Genomic DNA, 16,547 nt, shown 5'->3' on the forward strand with positions numbered 1-16,547 from the left:
ATGTCTTGCTCCCTTGCAAAAACAGAACATCTCTGTGCATCCCCGTGGCTCTTAGTGTGGGCCTCTTCTGCTCTCTCCAGGCTCTGCTGCACCCATGGGAGGAGTCTGTCTCTCCTGGCTTCTCCATCACACTGTGCTTCATGCACCTGCTCCCATGTATGTTCACTCAGGATCATGCCGTAGTAAAGCGGTGGGGCAATTGCCCCAGGCGCTGAAGCAAAGCAGGCGCCAACAGGCGCTGCCCAGCCAAGTTGGGCCATGGGATAAAGCCAGGAGCAGCTCATTTGGGAGGTGCAGTGATGGGGGAAGGGTGGCTCCTGTCACTGCGTGCACTTCCAGCAAGCATGATGGGGGGGGCATGTGTCCCCCTGGATCTGTGCACGGGGTGAGGATGGTCTGCCGCTGTAGGCTTTGCCCTGGGCACCAAACTTTGGTGCTTCAGCACTGCTCAGGATAAGTGCAAGGGCTTATTACGAACAGAAACATCCCCCTGTAAGCCATGCTAGGGCCCAGCTGCTTCCTCATGACGCATTCTGGCATTTGTTTCCATCTGCTTGACTAGATCGTTGTTAAGAGATGAAGAGGCAGAGGAAATGAGCAGGAGAGGGACAAGGAGGTCAGAAGTCAAGAGAAGGACAGGTTAAGAAGGGAATTTGGCTCAAGATTGCCTTGTTCAGTTAATTATTTATTAGCAGGTGGACTTGGTTTAGGGTTTCTGTAGGTGATTAAATATACGCATTGCTACCTGACAACAAGCAAGACGTGCTTGATAACCAGGGATCCTGGTTTTCCCTGATAAAAGAAAATCACCAACTCTCTCATACAAAATGGCAAATTCTCTTATAAACCCCTCAAAATCTTTGATTAAAATGAAAAGACACTCACTACCCCCTCTCCCCCAGCCCTCTGGCCCTGCTCTGCCCCACACTTCCCTCCCTTCAGCCCCCCCAGTCCTGCTGGTGCCCTTGCCCCCCACCCACAGCCCTGCCAGAGGGGGCCTCCAGCTGGAGGCTGTGGGGGGCGCTGCAGGTATGATCTAGCATAGCAGGGCAGTGGGGCCCTGTGGGGATCTCCTTGCTGCTTTGAGCTTCACGCTGCCCTGGTGATGCACGTCTGCCCACGTGGCAGCAGCAGAAGCGTTGGGTGGTGCCCCCCTCGCCTACTGCCACACACACAGGGGCGCATCATCAGGGCAGCACGGAGCTCACAGTGGCAAGCAGCTGCCCTGCTGTGCCCTGCAGCGCCAGGTTGCAGCTGCTGGGCTGCAGAGGCCCCGAGGGACGGCAGCAGGGTAGGGAGCCTGAGTCCGCAGCAGGCAGCCCGCCCCCGCCCTGCGCACTGATCTGGAGGGCGCGGTTCTCCCATTCACCCAGGAGTGCACGCAGCAGTGGGAAACTGGCCCCATCCCCTGCCTCCCAGACACACTGCCCGCAGCCCCATCTCGCTCCCTAGCAGGGCCCTGCAGCTGCGTATTTTGGCCCTGTGTCCCAGGCCCCATGCACTGCCCGGCTGTACAGCAGCCCCAACCCCAGCCCTGCCCAAATCACTCCCTACTTCCCTCCCTATGGGGGCCTCATTCTCCCTCTCCCACTTACTTTTGGGAGCTATGACTTTGCATTGTTGCACACTAAACTACATCTGGATGTAGTTTAATTTGCAACCCTGCAAATTGCAACAATGCAGCTGTGAGAGGTAGGCAGCACAGCCTCCACGGAAAAAAAGGATCGGGCCCCTTGGCATTTCTGCGTTCAGCATGTGCCTCCTGAAGGTACCTGGCAGGGGAAATACCGTGACAACCAAGGTGATTTTCCCAGGGCCAAGGGATAACCCCCTTTCTGGCATGGGGTAGTATCTGTTGAGGAAATGTATAGTTAACCTCCCACATTCATTTTCCATGGGAAGATCTTGGCTTTAGGCCCACTTTATGGAAATGGGGCACTTCTTCCTAGCTTCTCCTGTAGCCACCATACAGCTGAGGACGAGTAAAACTCGGGGGCATCCAAACCCCAAGCCTCTGGGCTTGGGCCTGCTCGTAGGATGCCTGCCAAATGATTTGGAAACGTCTGAAGCCCCAGGTGGGGATGGAGTATGTTTGCCGGTAGTAGGGCCAAATATGGTTCTTGAATAACCCATGGATTTGGAATTGATTTGGCTGATTTGGTTTGGAACAGGAAACATTTTACTTAAAAAAAAAAAAAAAAAAAAAAAAAAAAAAATTGGTGAGAGGCCCAGTCCCTTTTTCTTTTGGTTTTATTTTGTTTTCTTTTCTTTTCCTGAGGAGCCTGCCTGCCTCTCCTGCAGCTGGGGTCCGGCTGCTGGTGGACTGAGTGGCCCCTGAGCTGCAGGGGGCCCTGGTCCTGGCCCTTCCATCCGTGGCAATGGCACCCCCCCCCGGCTACCTGGGTGGGCTGCTAGCCTGCTGGAAGCCTCCCGAGTGCTGCTTTCTGGGTGGGCTCGGGAAACAGTTGAATTGGGCTGGGTGCTGCCTCCAAGCTGGGGCAGCACCCGGCCCGCTACCTGCCTGCCCGCCCAGGTGGCCCCAGCGCCACAGAGGGAAGTATGGGGGTACCCTGCAGCTCAGGGGCCACTTGGCCTGCCAGCAGCTCGCTCCAGCTCTGACCGAAAAAAGAAAAAAAGGATCAGGACCCTCACTGTAAATTGAAATGGTGGGTTTCAATTAAAAACACACCGATTCAATTTGGAGGGATAGAACAAACCCCTGAGGTTTAGACCTCAGCGTGAACCCCTCCTCCCTGGCCTCAGCTGGCCACCTTCTGGAGACTATTCAGATGTTAGGCCTTCCAGGAGCCCCCAGAAGCCCCTCGGGCCAGGCTGCAAAGGGTGGTTTCCACCAACAAAAGGGGTCCTCCCTGCCTTATAGAGACATCAGCACAGGGGAGCCTGGGAATCAAGACCTTCCTTCTTTTCTGCCCCACCAGCGGGTATGAAGGGGCCCGGTTCCCAGGCAGCTGCTGGAGAGGCCGCTCTTTTGGGCACTCACTGTTCCTGGAGGGTCTTGCTCCATGGCACAGCCTGTTTCTGCAGTGGTTGAGGGGTGAGGGGTTTCTCTGGGCCCTTCTTCTCCCACTAAGAAGGTGCAGGTGATATTCTTGGGTTCTGCTCCACGTTTCCTACAGCAAACTTTGTTCATTAATATGGGCTCAGCTGCTCCACCTCCCTCACTCCCCTGCTGCTGTAGTCCTCCAGACTCCTGCTCCATCCTTACCCATCAGACTGTCCCGGCTGCAGGGCAGGGCCCCCCTTAGCTGTTGTGTTCAGTGCTCAGTTCAAAGAGGCCTGGATCCTGACGGGTGCTGTTAGGCCAGGTTGGCCATGGCTGTGGGGAGACTCACTGTGGGGAGCAGCTGTCCGTCTGTCTGTGCTGAGGGAGGGGTTGTGGGCAGCCATCCCCCAGGCCCTGATGCTGGAAGCACTCGTGCCCCTGCCGACCTCTGTGCCAGGGACTGTCCCATTGAGTTCCTGGGCAGGACTGGTCTGAGGAGAGCAAAGCACCGGGGGATTGTGGGCAGGATCAGGGCTTCTGGGCTTTTTGTGCACTGAGTATCACTTCCAGTGTACAGAGCAAACGGGTTTCCCCAGAGAATCCAGGGGCAGGAGCTAGACTGAGTTTCAGCTTAGGAATTGCTGAAATAATTTCAATAAAAAAACCCTTTACCCATGGACTCCTGCCAGGTCAGCCTTCATTCAGTGTCATTTCCAGGAAGGGAAACTCCCAGCTGCATATGTCTGAGCATGCGCCAGAGCTCAGGAAAGTGAAACCAGCCCTGTCCCACCCTCCCCTCAGAGCCATGGCCGCTGCGAGCTCTGTACAAAACCTCCGGGATGAAGCGACCTGCTCCGTCTGCCTGGACTTCTTCAGGGATCCGGTGATGATCGTGGGCTGTGGGCACAACTTCTGCCGAGCCTGCATCACCCAGTGCTGGGAGGGGGCTGAGACAGATGTCACCTGCCCCCAGTGCAGACAGACCTTTCCCCAGAGGACCCTGGGCCCAAACAGGCAGCTGGGTAAGTTAGTAGAACTAGTGAAGGGCCTGAGCGTGCGATCGGCGGAGGGAGCCGGAGGGCAGCGAGTGTGTGGGGAGCACAGGGAGGCTCTGAAACTGTTCTGCCAAGATGATGAAACCCCCATCTGTGTGGTGTGCGACCGATCCCGGGTGCACCGAGCTCACAGCGTGGTTCCCCTAGGGGAGGCCGCTGAGGAGTACAAGGTAGGAACCACTGCTTGGCTAATGTGCATCAGCTTTAGATTTAATTGCAGGATCATTTCTTCCCACCCTTCCTTCCACTGGTCATTTCTCTTTCAGGTGCTGGTGTGACCAGCTATGGGGAGCCGCCCTTGTAGGGAACAGGCTACAAAATGTAATTTGGTGTGTAACAATCTCTAGGGATTCTTTGGACAAAAACAGCTCTTAAATGAGAAAGACACAAAACTTCTTCTCAACAGTCCTGGAGCCTTGGTTCAAACTGGACCCTTCCCCTTTCCTGGTCCCCAGGGTTCACCTCTCCGTTCCACACTCGCATGCTCCGTTACACGGGACTGCCTCTGAAGCCTAATCTTGCATATCACTGCATCTTCCCTCCTAAATGTAACCCTTCTCCTGATCACCTTTTAGTAGCAACAAGGGCCGGATTTGATTTTGGGGTACTAAATATATTTTATCCTGGTTCGAGCCCCTACCCAGTCTACCTGGGAAACACCAAATGAATCACTAGTTGGTCTAATAAAACCAGCAAGCCTTTTCTCACAAGCAGTGTGAGAAAATCCAAATTTATTACAAAGAATAAAGGAAAAACAAAAGTAAACACTAACTATAATTTAAAAACACTGTAAAGTACAAAACAAAATCTGTATGTGGCATCCTCTTGGGGAGGCTTTACCTATCCCCAGGAAGTCTGGGATTTGGGACTCTCCAAAGGGTGGGAATCTGGAGGCCTGCACCCCTATAGCTGCCAATGAGCTACTCCATGGGTCCACTGCACTGCTGGGAGCTGCTAGAGAATGTAGGTCATTCTGCATTGCAAAGGGCCCCTCATGGCTCCCTGTGAAATTGTAGTGTTGATCTTCACCCCCACGTGGTGGCTTTATCACCCCCCTTCCCCAAAGTTGTTAGTCCTCATCCCAGCTCTGCTGGGGCAGGAAACTGCAAGAGAACTCAAAGAAAAGCTAGTGCCTAACCACAATACTTAGTTGGGGCATAAACTGCAAAAGGGACAAAAGAAGGCCCAGGCCTATTTTGCTGGGCCTGAACCAGGTGGCAAAAAGCTGAACAGGCATATGTACCACTGAGGCCTGGCTAAACGACAAGAAGAGCCACGGCTTCACCCTGGCCCAAATATACCAGCTGAACATATGGCTGGGGTTCAGCCCCACACAGGTGGGATGAAATGCAACAGCTGTAAAACAGCAAAAAAGGCCCAGGCTTATGGCTGCAGCCTGGACATGTAGTCTCAGCTATCCCATCATCCTGAGATACTACAACCCCCAACATGGGGACCAGTGAACTGCCAGGACCCCGTTTCCTGGTCAGCCCGCACTAGGGAAGAATGCACTCATGGCATCATCCCCCTCGAAACCCAGAAAAACAAAAGGGGAAAGAAGTGGAAGAGAACAAAGATCTCAAGCCCCGAGACAGACTTTCTTTCCCTGTACCTGCGGCTTTCCCTTCACGTAGCTTCAGTGTGCTTCTTCAATGAAGAGCAGGGAGAGACCCTGCCATGGGAAGCAGGGTTTTCTGGCTCCCAGTTCAGCTTTTTGCCTTCAGCAGCCCCAGGAGGAAGAAGAAAACACACCTTTAAATAACTTTCCTGACATCACTACAAGGCCCCAATTAAGAAGCAGCATTATTTGAACACTGCTAATGCACACCAATTAATTCAAAGGTGGTCAGCACTCTTGGTGAAGTGGCCAGAGTCACCAGACTGGTTCCACAGGTTCCTTGGAGGGAATCTTAAGACAAAGAGGGATGGGAGGTGGTTCTCTTTCAATCCTGGAGGATGCAAGATACACAGCCATAAAACCAAAACACACTTCACCACACACAACTCCAAGTGTGTGTATGTGTTACATAAACAAAACCATAAGCCATCCCAGATAGCAAATTGCACAATCTGTATTCTCAGCCTGCCCATACTCTCCAGAAGAGAGATTACTGGCACATCACTCTGGAAGGAGTCTTTACCACTCACTTTTCCAAGCCTCTCTGTCTTGAGGTAGGTACACAAGTCTTTATGAGTCTTTCAGGGTGTTTGATCTTTCGCTCTTCTCAGCGTTAGCCCTTCAGTTGTCTCTGATTGATTTCTTGATTGTTGCTGATTTTTGCGGTACCTTGGAGGTTAACAAACAATCATCCAGTTGGGTACTAGAAAGTCACTATGGCTTTTACTTTGTCCAGGCTTTTGGGTACCACTCTTAACTGCCTTTGGCTTTTGCCAAACCATATTCCCATGGTCTGTGTGGACATGGGGCGGGGAAGTGGGGTGGGTCATATGCCCCTGGAAACTGTGCAGGGCAGTGTGGGGTGGGCCAGGTGGGCTGCAGCTGTGGGCTGGGGGCCGTGCTCCCAGCGCAGCGGGTGCCTGCTCCCAGTGCAGTGCAGTGTAGCCCCTGGCCCCAGCCCGCAGCTGCAGCCTGCCCGGCCCGGCCCGCCCCACGCAGATCTGGGGGCACATGCCCCCTGCCCTGTGCCTTCCCGAATGAGCAGCAGGAGTAGCTGGTGGATGAGCCACTCCCAGACCAACGGTGCTCCCCTCCCCATGCCCCCCCACAAGCCACAGTTCTGTCCTGCACCTGCCCCGGCCTGGCTGGGAAGTGCCTGCCCCACTCCCTCCCTTACCGCGTGGGGTGTTGATCTGCCCCCCACATGCCCCTTCCCTCCCCTTTCACAACAGACTTACCAGCTGTACGCAGCTGTATCAAAATTAGATCAGTATTGGCTGATACGTCTCCTTAAAAATCGACTATTGGTATCAGCCCCCAAAATCTCTGTCCATGAACCCCTAGGCTCAAAGCATTTTTATTTCTTTAGGGAACACTTCAGACCCATTTGAAGACTCTGAGGGAAAGGAGAGAAAACCTCTTGGGATTAAAATGGACTGGAGAAAGGAAAACCCAGGCATATCTGGTAGGTGCCTTGGGATCACAAGGGGGAGGGATTTCTGGGGTTGAGGAGCAGTTACCACCTCCCACACAGTTACATCAAAGAAGCTTTGTGTGCATGTGGTCCTTGCAGGAAGCTAGGCTTTGCTGACATCAAGGATCATAGTGGGGCACAAGGGAAGAAGCAGGTGCCTGAAGTATTCTAGGCCCTGACTTTGGCCTTAGTGATCAAAACCAACATTGTGTTTTGCACCCAGAAAGGTGGAAGCCAGAGCAGACTCTGGAGCACTGGAGCAATGTGCTCCTAATAACCCACCTCTATCACAAAGCAGGCCATTTTCTTCGGCACCAGCTACAGCTTCTGGATGGTGCTCAAATGCAGGCCAATAGAAAGCGCATTTCTGTGGTCTTTGCTTGAGACTACAAGGACGTGGATGATGGTGACCAGATGCAGACCAGATGGAGTTGGTGAAAGGTGCCCCTAGTCACTCCCATCAATGAGCGGTTTCTTTATTGATCATGTTCCACGGTCTCAGTTTTTATTTAAAAAAAAAAAAAAATCTGGGAATTTTTGAGGGTTTATTTTCAAAACATAAAAACTGGGGTGAAAGCAGGATAAAAGAATGAAACATGAAAACTGGGATGAAACTGGGATAAAAGAAAGAAAAGGAAAAAAAATCTGTTTAAATCGCAGAAAAATTGGCAATGAAGGAGGGAGGGGAGTAAGGCTGGGACTAGGGAAGGGGCGGGGGAGAGGTGTGGCGCAGCCCATCGGCTGCTCCCGGGCTACAGCAGGGAGCAAAGCAGGGGGAGCTGTCAGTTGGTGCAGGGCATGGGGCTCTGGGTCATGGCTCTTGCTGCTATGCACCCTCTGGGAGGGCTGTGGGTTGTGCTGGCCTCTTCTTGGGGGGCATGTGCCCCTGGATCTGCATGTGGGATGAGAGCAGGCTGGGGCCGGTGGCAGCACTGGGCTTTTCCTGGCGCTTGGCAACCTACTTGCACTGTACCCTGCGGCTGCTGCAGGCTGGGGCCAGTGGTGCTACTAGGCTCTTCCTGGTAGTTGGAGTGGGCGGCAGCCTGCCCTTGTCCTGTGTGCAGATCCAGAGGCATGCGTCCCCCGGGAGGGCTGTGGGCTGGGCAGCTGTGCTGGGCTTTTCTGGGGGGCGCATGCCCGCGGATCTGCGCATGGGACAAGAGCAGGCTGCCCTGAGCACTGGGAAGAGCTTGGTGCTGCTGCCAGCCCAAGCCTGCAGGGAGCGGGGCCGGGCTGTCCCACCTGTTCCCTGCCTTACCCCGGCAGGGCTCGCAGCTCCCAGGGCCTGGGGCAGAGCTGAAGCCGGAGCTGCCAGGGTGCAGCTCGGACCCACCTGCCCCAGGAGCGATTCCTGCAGCCCATCCTGCCCTGCCCGGGGTCAGAGCCGGGAGCCCCGCACCCCCAGCCACCCTCCCTTGGCCCCCGTGCGGTCACCACCACACTCCCTCCCCCACCCCTGCTCCGCACGTGGCCGCTGCCACCACCCTTTCCCCCCGCGTCCAGCCGCAAACCTATGCCTCAGGTAACTGGCACAGCATCACTTTTAATTTACCAGCACCACCTGTTTTTTAGTTCAAAATGCTGTTAACCAGTATGAGTGGGGAATGGGTCATTCCCCACTAGTGCTGGTTAACAGGGATTTGAACTGAAAAATGGGTGTAAATCAGGAAAAACCAAATTACTTCAAAAAAATATCACGGAATTTATCAGTGAAAATTGGAAAAAACCAAGAACGTGGAACACTATTTATTCACCGTAAGCCAGGTGGTTTGCCAACCATCATCACTTTTGTCCTGTCTGGATTCAACTTCAATTGCTTCTCCTGTGTCCAGTCCCCAGCTGTTGCCACATCCTGAGTAAGAACGAAGACTGAAGTACCTGTTTCTGATGAAAAAGCAGGACAGAGTTGGGTGTGACCAGCATAGCGATGGTGCCTTACTCCAAATCTCTGACTGATCTTATCCAGCATGGCCCCCTCCCCTTAATACATATGAGGGTCAAATGCAATGGCAAGAAGAAATGACTGTGTATCAGCCAGAGGAAAGGATATTATCCAACTGTATTGGGCTTTGCCAAGAATCCGCCCCCTGCACACTCAGGCCTGTGCTGGTGTCACTTACTGTTGTTGTTTTACAGAAACGGGCAGCAGCCGAGAGGCAGAAGATTGTGTCTGAGTTTCAACAGTCCCACCAGTTCCTACAGGAGCAAGAGCAACTCCTGCTGGCTCAGCTGGGAGAGCTGGAGAAGAAGGTTGAGAATATGCAGAAAGAAAAGGTCATTAAACTTTCTGAGGAGATTTCCCATCTCAACGAGTTGATCAGTGAGATGGAGGCGAAGTGCCAGCAGCCAGCGAGTGAGTTCCTGCAGGTGAGACTGTGCTGGAGACAGCCCAGAGCCTTGTACTGGGAGGGGAGGGCTGCTGGCTCCTGGAGTACAGCAGTTAGAGACCACAGGGTGACACAGTACATCAGGGGTGGCCTATTATTTTGGCCTTTGGGCCACATAGGGAGTTTTGATGAGTTGTAGCCCAGGTCAGCCCCCCTCCTCCCGCTGCAGAACAGCTCAGCAAAACTCCCTATATGGGATGTGGGGCCACGAGAGGGCTGTATTCGGGAGTGGGACAGGCAATCAAGGCTGGGATCAGGGGCAGGGTCACGGGGTGGTGATCTGTACAAAGCCCTGTGGAGAGCCACAATTCACTGCCTGCACATCCCTGCAACTGGTGCAAGTTTTGCAGGCAGGGTTATGCAAGGAGTGGATCATTGCTCTTCCCTGGGCCCCAGCCCAGCACTGTCATTGCCCCAAGATCTTGGCCTCAAGGCAGGGGGTGTGTGCAGCAGAGCCCCGCCTGGGGCAGGCCATGCTATGCTCCTGCCCCCACCTGCTCGTCTGGCTATGGCCAGCATGCACAGCTACTGGTAGGGCTGCTCCTGGTGCAGATACAGCTGCTCAGAAGCTGCTCAGCTTCCCTCATCTGCAGCAGCTCCTGCTCCTGCCCCTGCTGTGCCCATCCAGATGGGGAGGAAATTGCAGCTGGGCAGCTCCTGCCCCAACATGCAGGGTTCTGGTTCCAGCTCCCAGCTGCCTTGCACCCACTCTGCCTACTTGACATGATGAACAGTCACCTGAGAGTGGCATAGTGGCTGGAAGGTGGCTAGAAGCTGGACCCAGAGCCCTGTGTGCTGGGGCAGAAGCCACCTGGCTGAAGCTTCCTCCCCACAGGGATGGACACAATAGGGGTAGGAGCAGGAGTAGGAGCCTCCGCTGGAGGTAAAGGGAGCTCATCAGCACCCGAGCAGCTGCAGCCGCACTAAGAGCAGGCCCGCTGGAAGCTATTCTTGCTGGCTAGGGTGGAGCTGGGGCTGGTGAGTGCAAGCAAGAGCACAGCATTGACTGCCCTAGGTGGGGCTTGGACCCATGTGGAGTGCTGTGAGAGAAGCCACAGGACAAATCCAATAATTTGGCAGGCTGGATCCTGCCCACAGGCCAGATTTTGCCCACTGCTGTTATACATGCATCACAGACATGCGTTGTTCTTGATCTTGAAAAATTAGACATGCACATGCCAGAGATGGAAAAGCTTCAGGAGCTCAGTCACTCATTAGCCCTGGAGGTTAAATAGTGTATCTTTATGTGCTTGTTTCCAAATGCCCATCTGAGATCCGCAGGGTGTGACATGGGCAAATCACATTGTCTCTCTTTGCCTCCTAGGACATCAGAAAGACACTGAGCAGGTATGTGGCTCCACTTAACTTCTCACACAGGCTGATGCTAGGAATGGGCTGCAGATCACAGTAGACTTGTGCCTCACCAGGGCTTAGCAGTGCAGTTGGTGCAGCAGGATGCAAAAGTCTGTATTGACCTTAATCCTGAGGGGAGCATTTTTCCAAAGCAGTGGGGTTTTCGATCCCATCACACAGGCCATTTTTAACCAAAAGCCTCTTCAAGAGGTGTGACTTCCCCTGAGGTCTGGCTGCACCTGGGCCCTCAGTGTGGAATATGGACCATTCTTTGCTAGGTCATCAGTCACGATTCTACCCAGGTCAGCAGCGACTAAGGGGAGGAAAAACATCTGAATGGGCCAGTGTGAGGCACGGTTGCACTGCCACTGCCTGTGCTGCACCTCCACGGAGCAGGGCTGAGCAGGGAATGGCACTGAGTTCTGCCAGTTCATTCACTCTCCTGAGATGGGTTTTCCCAGGTGTGACAAGGGGGAGATCCCACGGCCGGTGCCAATTTCTCCTGATCTGGAAAGGAGATTCCATGATTTCTCCAAGAAAACCTGTGCCCTGAGGAAGACTATGAGGACGTTCAAAGGTACAGTGGGAGGGGATACAGAGAGGAGTCTGTGGCCATGGGAGGAGATGGGTTCTGTCCTACTGGCTGAAAACCAAGCCCACGCATTAACATATCACGATAATTCACCTTGTGACTTCAGAAAGCTATTAATGCCCAAATTTAGCCCAATAATTCTCACAGTGTTTCCCCAAGAAAGAGCCAGACAGGGCATGTGCTCTGGGCTCTGTCACTTGCAGCTGCAGGAGTAGTCAGTGGGAGCTGCAGGAGCCCAGCCCCTCTGAGGGCCAGGCTTTGGTTGCCCTATGGTTGGCATCCAAAATAGAGACTCCAAATCCGAGGCTTTTTTCTGAAATATGATCCTAGGTAGTTTGGCTGAAGTGGGCTGATGTCCTGCTCCCTTGCAAAAGCGAGAAATTATCTCCAGGCAGAGATTATGCCACTGCAGAGGTGCAGTGAGATGCAGAGGCAGCTTATGAGGTTACAACAGCAGCAGGTGCCAGCAGCTGGGGTGGAGATGCCACCTCAGCATATCTGCTCAGTCCGAGGCACTCTGGTCAGAGAGGCAGGAGCTGAGCTGCAATGTCCTTAGCAGTCCGACAGCAGGAAGTGTCACATCTATGCCCTCTTCCCCTCCAGACACTCCGCTAACTGCCCAGAAGAAGAGAAGGAGGCATCCACCACTGTTATACACCAAGGCTAAGCTCTTGTGGGGTTTGCCCTGAGTTGCAGCAAATTTCCAGAATCCTCCCTTAGCCATGAGGAGTCAGTGAGAGCTGCAGGAGCCCAGCTCCTCTGAGTGCCAGGGCTTGGGTGCTCAGTGGTTGGCATCCAAAATAGACTCCAAATCCAAGGCTTTTTCCAAGATATGGACCCAGCCTGTCTGGCTGGAGTGGGCTGTAGGGAAAGAGAAATCTGCCCTCCCACTTCTTCTCCCTCCTCCCCAGGAGCAGCAGGCACAGGGAGGGCCCCCATGTGTGTCTAAAGTAGAGGGGGGCAGGCCAGACAGATGGAGGGGCGTTCCCTGGGGGAAGCTACACCTTTGTTCTGCTCCCTGGCACCTCCAGGCAGAGATGGTGTCACTGTCGAGGGGCAGAGAGATGCAGGGGCAGCTTCTGAGGTTACAGCAGCCGCAGGTGCTGGTAGCTGGGGTAGAGATGGAGCCACCCCAGCAACTCTGCTCAGTCTGAGGCACTTGGGTCAGAGAGGTGGGACCTGGGCTGCAATGTCCGTACCAGCCCGACAGCAGGAAGCATCATGTCTGTGCTCTTTCCCCCTCCAGACACTCTGCCATCTGGCCTGGAGAAGATAAGCCGGGATGTACCACAGCCATATGCCAAGGGTAAGCTCTCGTGGGGATTGTCCTGAGTCGCAGCAAATTCCCAGAATCCTGCACAAGCCACGAACACTTTCTCTCCACTCAGGCCTGGGCCCTTGGACTGATGTGTAGCTGCTCGGTTCAGTGGTGGGAGGTGGCAGTTATCCCTTGGGGCTGCCATGTCCTTCTTCTTGCCCCTGGCAGAGACTCTCCTGATTCTTCTCCCACCACCTCCCTCTCCTCGGGGCAGGGCCATGCTCTCCCCACAGGGCTGTTCCCTGCTGTTGGGGGATTGGGGGGGCAGTGGGGTAAAGATGCTGCTTCCTTGTGCCACTCCTCATCCCCCTGCACTGCTTGAGTTGCTCCTCTCCACAGCTGCCTCTTCGCCTCCATTCCCAGCCTGGGAGTGCAGGGCAGGTCCGAGGAGGGAGCATGAGGCTGTCGCCTGTCTGCTCTTGCCCCCCCTCACTCACAGCTTTGGGGCCCTTCCTGCCCGTGTCCCTGCTCCTGGGAATGGGGCAGCCCCCGCAGGGGGGCCAAGGAGCAGGAGCAGCTGCCAGTGCCAGGCTGCGGAGCTGTGCCCCATCTGTGCTCGGCCTCCAGGGCCCAGAGCAGAGGCAGCTCCTGGGGCCCAGGACAGTCCCAGACAGGACGGGGAGGTGGGGAGGGGGAGGAACGGCCCCGCCTGCCCCCGGGCTGAGCTCTGCCCTGACGCTGCGATTCTCTCTGCCAGCGACGGTGACTCTGGATCCAGACACGGCTCATCCCTGTCTCATTGTGTCTGCAGATGGGAGAAGTGTGACACGGGTAGTAACACGGCAGGATTTGCCCAACAATCCTGAGAGATTTTTCTTTGAGACATGTGTGCTGGGTTGCGAGAGATTCACCTCCGGGAGACACTGCTGGGAGGTGGAGGTCGGAAAAGCACACATCTGGGCTGTGGGGGTTGCCAGAGAGTCTGTGAGGAGGGTGGGATGGATCAGCCTTAGCCCCGAGGCCGGGATCTGGGCTGTCCGGTGCCGGGTGGGTGAGTTTGAGGCTCTCACGGCCCCTGCTCCCACCCGCCTGTCCCTGCCCCAGGTGCCCAACAGGGTGCGGGTCTGTCTGGACTGTGCAGGGGGGCAGGTGTCGTTTCTTGATGCTGACACCGAGTCCGTGATCTTCACCTTCCCCCCACCCTTGTTCGCTGGAGACACAATCCAGCCCTGGTTCTGGCTTAGTCTCCGGCCTATGCTACAATCCAGTCTTGATTCAACCCAGCTTAGACTGTGCTCCTGAGCTCGGCGTGGGATGTTGCCCAGCAAATTATCATGTGGGTATCTCTGGCCTTGTTTTAACCAGTCTCCCTGACCCTGGAGGGAGTCCCCTCTACTCAGCCCTCCCTCCCTCTCTCTGGCCCTGGTGATCTCTCTGCTCTTAGAACAGGGGCAGGCAATGATTTCAGGTGGATGGCAGCTTAATGAGTTTTGGTGAGGTTGTAATCTTAGAATCAGAGAAAACCAAATCATACACTAAAAGTCAAATGCCTACTATAACATATTTTAATTTAGGTACAAAAAATATTTTTGTCATAAGTTGTGTTTGCATACTGTACATAGAGGTTATTTCATAATAACTCAAAAATAAAAAGTCTTAGTTTTGCATAGTGGGGGGTGTATGGTGGAGTGTGGGGGGTGTCGTGTATATGGTGGGTGTGTGTGGTAGGATGTGGGGAAGTTATGAGGGGGTGTGGGGCATGTTGGGGGGGTTGTGTATATATGGGGGTTGTGTGGGCAGGGTGTGGGTGTCTGAGGGAGGGAGGATGGGGGCGGGTGCTGACATCCCCCACTCTCCCACCATGGCAGTAGCAGCAGGCTGTGTGCTCAGGAGCAGGCGCCTGGTGGGGTGTGGCTCTGGCCAATGCTGTGCATTGCAGTGAGGGGTGTATCCTTTGCTAGGCTGCCTGTATCACTGGTGCTCCTTGCCACTCATGCACAACCCCTGCACTCGCCAGGCACGGGAGGGAAGCTGCAGTGCTGGAGGTGACTGCCTTCCCCACTTAGCACAGGAGAAGCCCCACGTGCTAGAGCTGGCTGCCTTCCCTGCTGCCCAAGGAAAGGCACCTGGGGCTTCCCTCCCCTGCAGCTCAGCCCAGGCGGAGAAAGCAGCCAGCACCATGCCTGAGGCTTCTCTCCTGTGATGCGCAGCCCTGGCAGGAAAGGCAGCCAGCTCAAGCACATGGGGCTCCCCTCCTGGGCTGCGCAAGTGCAGGGGCTGCACACGAGTGGCAGGGAGCACCAGCAATACATGTGATCCGGTGGAGGCTGCGCCCCTTGCTGCGATGTGCAGTACTGGCTAGAGGTGTGCCCCCCGGGCACTTGTGCCCTGAGAACCCTGCCTGCTGCTGCTGCCACTGCCTGCGGGAGCTGTGTACCATGTGCGGAGTGGGGTCTCCACACTTCTCACCATTCCTCACACCCACACACTGCCCATGCTGCTGCGACCCCCCTGGGTGTGGGCTCTATGCTGCCACCAGCCTCAGCCCCATGCTCCCACTCAGCTGCAGGCCTGCCCCCCTGCTTCCCTACCTGCTTGCTGCCTGGAGTCAGCAGGAGACCGGGGAAGCGGAGCAGGTCCCCAGGGGCTGCAGCAGTGGCAGTAGCAACCCCACGCAGAAGCTGCACGCTGGCCAGCCGGGCCCTTCTACGCATGAGGGCGGGAGTGAAGCAATAGGGTACGTTTGGGGCTGTGTCTACATGTAGGTAGACCCACCCTCATGGGCAGAAGGGCTGGGCAGGGCACAATTTAATGGTGGGTGCTACTGGCCGGATGAAAGTGCTTGGCAGGCCGAATCAGGCCCGTGGACTGTATTTTGCCCGCCCCTGTCTTAGAGCAAGCCCAAGCTGTCTGTACAGACCAGCCCCTGACACAACTGCAGGTCTCCCAGGGTGTAACAGGACTTGGGCTCCAGGGACAGCCATGACACTTTGTAGTGGCCATTCAGCTTCTGCTCTGCATCAGCTCTAGGTCGCCCTCCCTTTTTTTTTTTTTTGCCTGCTATGCCTTAGTTAGAATAGTTGCCATAGGAAAAGGGAAGCTGCCCCCAAGGGTCCTAGAGGGACCCCTGGTCTAGTTACCTGCTTGCAGAGTGTTTTCATACCCATTGATCTTATTCCATCCTTTACCTTAAGTGGGCCCTCCTGACCTGTACCTGCATCGCAGATTGCCAGATACCCATTCAGTTTCTAACCTCCCCTACAGGGTCACAGGTGTTACCACTTATTCATTAGTAAGGATTTGCTCCCGATCTCTGCTCCATTTAGTCCTCTTAAGCCTTTATCATTCTCTGCAACTCTTGGGATTGGGCCTCTCTGCCTTTATCAATCTCTGCCCCACCCTCCACCTTTAGGGCTCTGGTCTTGCCCCTCTTAGATGCTGGGCCCCAGCCCTGTCTCTGGCTCAGTATCTTGCCCCCTCTCCATCTGGGCTTCTGGCCCTGTTTTTCACACTCTCAGGCTCCAGCTGCTTGTGTCCTGTCCGTGGCAGGCTCAAGCCTCCTGCCTCTAGCACCTTGGGACCTCCAACCTTCCCTTATCAGTACCTGCATGGTCCCCGGGGAATAACCACAACAAAAGAATAAGCCCACTGGCTATAACAAAAACTCTAAGCATGCTGGCAGCATAACTCAGATACCTCTCATCCTGGGGCTTAGCTCCTTGTAAGCCTTCAGCCACTTACTCACAGTCCCCATAGCCACAGGGTCTCAGTCAGCACCCCAAGCCACAGCCATCTTGATCCAGCAC

General features: G+C 55.0%; 1 protein-coding gene across 1 annotated transcript; it reads left to right on the forward strand.

The window, feature by feature from the left end:
* The first annotated feature begins 3,793 nt into the window (after positions 1-3,793).
* Positions 3,794-14,410, forward strand: LOC109286130 (zinc finger protein RFP-like). Its single transcript, XM_019499357.2, has 7 exons — positions 3,794-4,229; positions 7,047-7,142; positions 9,288-9,518; positions 10,863-10,885; positions 11,353-11,468; positions 12,730-12,789; positions 13,499-14,410. The coding sequence occupies exons 1-7, from the start codon at positions 3,810-3,812 to the stop codon at positions 14,041-14,043; spliced, it is 1,491 nt and encodes a 496-aa protein (XP_019354902.2). The 5' UTR covers positions 3,794-3,809; the 3' UTR covers positions 14,044-14,410.
* The last annotated feature ends 2,137 nt before the right edge of the window (positions 14,411-16,547 follow it).

The sequence above is a fragment of the Alligator mississippiensis genome, chromosome 11, assembly GCF_030867095.1.
Source record: "Alligator mississippiensis isolate rAllMis1 chromosome 11, rAllMis1, whole genome shotgun sequence".
Lineage (NCBI taxonomy): Eukaryota > Metazoa > Chordata > Crocodylia > Alligatoridae > Alligator > Alligator mississippiensis.

What these genes read in the sequence shown, in the direction of transcription:
- LOC109286130 (XM_019499357.2), top strand. Translation starts at nt 3,810, where the DNA reads ATGGCCGCTGCGAGCTCTGTACAAAACCTCCGGGATGAAGCGACCTGC. An exon ending in AGGCCGCTGAGGAGTACAAG is followed by an intron (nt 4,230 to 7,046) that starts GTAGGAACCACT and finishes TTATTTCTTTAG; the next exon opens with GGAACACTTCAGACCCATTT. An exon ending in ACCACAGCCATATGCCAAGG is followed by an intron (nt 12,790 to 13,498) that starts GTAAGCTCTCGT and finishes TCTCTCTGCCAG; the next exon opens with CGACGGTGACTCTGGATCCA.